General features: G+C 34.4%; 1 protein-coding gene across 1 annotated transcript; it reads right to left on the minus strand.

Moving 5' to 3' along the window:
• Positions 1-2,803: 2,803 nt before the first annotated feature.
• LOC128984857 (uncharacterized protein K02A2.6-like) lies at positions 2,804-3,712 on the minus strand. The gene has a single exon (XM_054404226.1). The coding sequence runs from the start codon at positions 3,710-3,712 to the stop codon at positions 2,804-2,806; it is 909 nt and encodes a 302-aa protein (XP_054260201.1).
• Between the last annotated feature and the right edge of the window lie 362 nt (positions 3,713-4,074).

A 4,074-nucleotide genomic window follows, 5' to 3' on the forward strand; every position in this document is an offset into this window, starting at 1 on the left:
AGTTATTTACTAATATTAGCAACTTAAAAGATGCTTAAGAGGCCTTATGGGTTTATATTTGGTGAGATGAATTATTAGGAATCAACAAAAATCCGTTTTTAGCACATGATAAGCAAGCAAATTTAAACAAACAGTATCATATTAGATTATTGTAAAAAGATGTTTTCAATGTGAATGCAAGCAACTTTCATTGTAAAACTGTAAAATCTTTTTAATAAAAAAAATTGTTTTAATTACTTTTTTCATTTACTTGGCAATAACCTAAAGATAGTCATAAACCATGTTCCTATACAATAGACCTTCTCTGTATTATTTGATCGTCATTCAATTTTTCCCTTTGTACTGTGATTAGTTCGTGGCTTGATTTTTACATATGCTATGATTCTTTGTTTCGTTTACATTTACACAATGGCAACCTATAACGCCAATGTTTAATTTAAACATAGAGTTATTTTAAATTATACTAGAGGTCGTCCAGTAGTCGAAAAATATGGAGTGTAAAAACTTTTCTATCTTCCCCCCACGCTAATTAAACATGTGATTGGAATCTCTTCCATTTGTTTTGGTTTTTGTTTATTTTTCGTCAATCAAGACTTCTGTTTCTTTCAAGGATATCATTAGGAAAATTTACCAAAACATAAACCAAAACCCGCTATATCGGACTATTGGAAGAGGGGTGTGTTTTATATTTTTGACAGATTTTTAAATATTTGTAATATAGTGAAATCCTTTATATATTTTATTTTCATTCCACCTTCTGATTTAGCTCGAAAAACAATTAAGTTTTTTTTATTGCTCTAATATCATTCGTTACTGAAGTATTGAGAGGTAAACACTTTACGGTGTCCCAATTTTATTCCTCCTATTGGAAACCAATAATATGTCATGTATAATTGTATCTCGACACGTCTTAATTAAACTCGTTAACTTAATTAAAATTTAAGCATTTTTTAAATAGTAACTTGGAATGCTTTTCTCAGGTTTTTAATTTTACAAAAACAGTCTGCGAGTGATATAAACTAACAACTCGATGCATTAAAACCTAAACTTTATCTTCCAAACTAACCTAACTTCAAAACACTTAATTCAGTCACCAATTCGCATAAAGCACGATCTACCACCCTGACATGCCTAAATATAGAGACTTGAAATGTTTCTACAACGATGTTATCATGTTTAATCAACGATGTTATTCTTCTCATCAAACATGTCTTTCTCACTTAACCTGAACTTATGACGGCGTAGCAGACTAGCACTACGCAGCACGTATGAGTATTTTTGATTTGTGTTTTTTTAGTGAAGTAAAATGACGTCACTAGGCATATTGCCGATGACAAAATCAGAGTGAGTTAATAAAGTGCATAAGTTGTTACTTCCAGTTGCTTGTAGTATGGATGAAAACAGTCAGCTGTAGGCTTAGTTAACCCACAGTTCATTCCACTTGTAAATGGCATAAATCCTACCTCGTTTATTGTAGTTTTGTATATTTTTACAGCGATATCTTGAGAAATATTCATCAGCGTTGAAAAATTATTGGTATATTTTGATTCAGGAGGTACAAAACTATAAAGTAAGATTTCAAAATAAAAAAAACTCGTTTGGAGGCACATATACGGAATAAATACTAAGCATTGAACCATTTATTTTTTTCAATACCTACGTAACCTAATATAAACAATAATTTGTAAGTTGCATCAACGCCCCCGATTAACATGTACAGCACAATTAATAATTATAATAAGGCATAATGAATAACAATTTACTCTAAGTCCAATATACGTACAGGTAACATTCAATAACTGCATTTAAAGGTGTCAAGACCACTTGGAACTTTTAATAAAGCAATGATTGTTTACATTGGTCGTTATAGTAAAAATACAAACACATTTACTGTTCATTTTTACATGAGTAGAAATAACAGTTTACCACGAAAGGAGAAAATAACCAATGACAAAATAAATACCACAATTCTAGAAATATATTGTGACTTTCTGTACGACATCGATCGAAAACAATAATACTCACTTGTTAAAACTGATTGTTTACATAGTGATTCTCATATTGGAAATTTTGTTGCGAGGAGAATAAACAAATCAGTTCCAAATGGGACCAGTATTGTTGTTTTTCAATTGTATGAATTGAGCTGCCAAACAGTCATGTTACAGGAATAATATCAAACATTTGTGGACATTACAAAAATATTTAAAATGTGTTTTTCTCTACAACCCAACTGGTTTTTTTCGTGTAACTAAATACAATCGCAACATTATTTCTCTCTTCTACCGTTTACACAGCAAAATCTCAAACACAGTAATTTTATGTTCAAAATAAACTTTTCATTGAGCTGAAGTGTGTTTGTTGAAGGGGGATGGAGAGATGGAAGTCTAAAGACATTCTTGAAGCTATTGTATATTTTTAGGGGGAAAATATTAACCCTAACAAGTGCACATTTTACTCTCTTGCTATACTCACAGTTCATACAGAAGAGAAGTCAATCCTCTCCAGTTCTTGGTCTTCAGCCTTTGACCTTTGAGCTTTAGCATGTATTCCTGTTTCTTTCTTAGTAAGCATTAAGCATTGAATATAACTTGCAGTGACTTCGTATTGATAATTATTATTTATGATTTAATATACAACACTCCTTTCCCCTTTAAAAAAAAACTTAAACTCTTCTTGAAAATAAAATAAAATAACTCTTCTTTTATAAATGTTCGCAGCATCTTCATTTCAACATAAAATTCATTGTTTGTCAAATGTAAAATAAAATTAACTTAATCTTGCTGCGAACTTGTTCTCTTGTCTACTAAAGATTAAGTTTCTGCGGGGCCGTTATCATCCTTTTGGACCTCCGCAGGGGTTCTTGTTCGTGAGTTATACTTCCTTTAGGTAATGGAGATTTCCGAGGTGATGGAGATTTCTGAGGTGGTAAAGATTTCCGAGGTGGTGGTGATCTCGTGGGACTCTGTGATTGATCAACATGTATAGGAGGTTCGACCAGACTTTTGCTTGGTGATAGCACTGGTAAGGGTCGTGGAGGAGTGATTTCTGGTTCTTCTCTTCTCATAATGGGCAATTCACCTTCCAACTCTTTCAAATGATCGGCATGTACAAACCGTTTCTGTCCCCTTACGCTAACAATGTAAGTCACAGGACTGATACACTTGATAATAACTCCCGGCATCCATCTTGTTTCTTCGTTACGGATACTTTTGACCCAGACTTCCTGTCCTAGTGTGAACGACCTCCATTTTCCTCTATGTTGGTCACTGGATTCTTTTATTTTCTGTTGCTTGCTCTCCATGTTGCTTTTGAAATCTGGTTTTAGCAGAGTGAATCTGGTTCTAGGCTGAAAACCCAAAAATAGTTCCGAAGGTGTTCTACCAGTGATTGAGTGAGGTGTGTTTCGGTAAGCGAACATGAAACAATCCAGTTTGTGCTGCAAAGTCCGATTTTGGCCCTTGAGGTTGTCTTGGAGTACTTGCTTTAAGAGAGATGTTTTAAAAGTACCCACCATAGACTCTGCTTGGCCGTTACTCGCCGGATGATATGGAGGGGAGAAAATGTGATTTATTCCATTGAATCTCAAAAAACTTTCAAATTCTTCTGACCTAAAAGGCGGTCCTCCGTCTGTGATGATGTTCTCCGGAACTCCATATGCGGCAAAGCATGTACGTAATTTTTCAATAGTTTTTGAGGCGTTGGTACCATTCATTTGGTATACTTCGACCCATTTAGAGAAACTGTCCACTAGTATCAGAAAATAAACACCATCCTTCTGAGCGAAATCTAGGTGCACACGCTGCCATTTCTTTGAAGGCCACTGTGGCAGTGGCCTTCAAAATCTATTTGTGAAGGCTGTTGAAAAGGATTTTCTACAGCCGTGGCGGCTGTAGAGGCAGCTTAGGGGCAGATTTACGGGTCATTTGACAAATCTCACAAGTGTTAACAACATTTTCAATTTGGTCATCAATTTTAGGCCACCACACAAAACTTCTGGCCAAAGCTTTCATTTTGCAAACACCAGGATGTTCTTCATGTAACATGTCTAAGAGGTGTTTTTGAAATTTAGTAGGA

Source organism: Macrosteles quadrilineatus, unplaced genomic scaffold, assembly GCF_028750875.1.
Source record: "Macrosteles quadrilineatus isolate MER2022 unplaced genomic scaffold, UCM_ALF_1.0 Scaffold_2__2_contigs__length_208266976, whole genome shotgun sequence".
In the NCBI taxonomy this organism is placed as follows: domain Eukaryota; kingdom Metazoa; phylum Arthropoda; class Insecta; order Hemiptera; family Cicadellidae; genus Macrosteles; species Macrosteles quadrilineatus.

What these genes read in the sequence shown, in the direction of transcription:
- LOC128984857 (XM_054404226.1), bottom strand. Translation starts at nt 3,712, where the DNA reads ATGAATGGTACCAACGCCTCAAAAACTATTGAAAAATTACGTACATGC.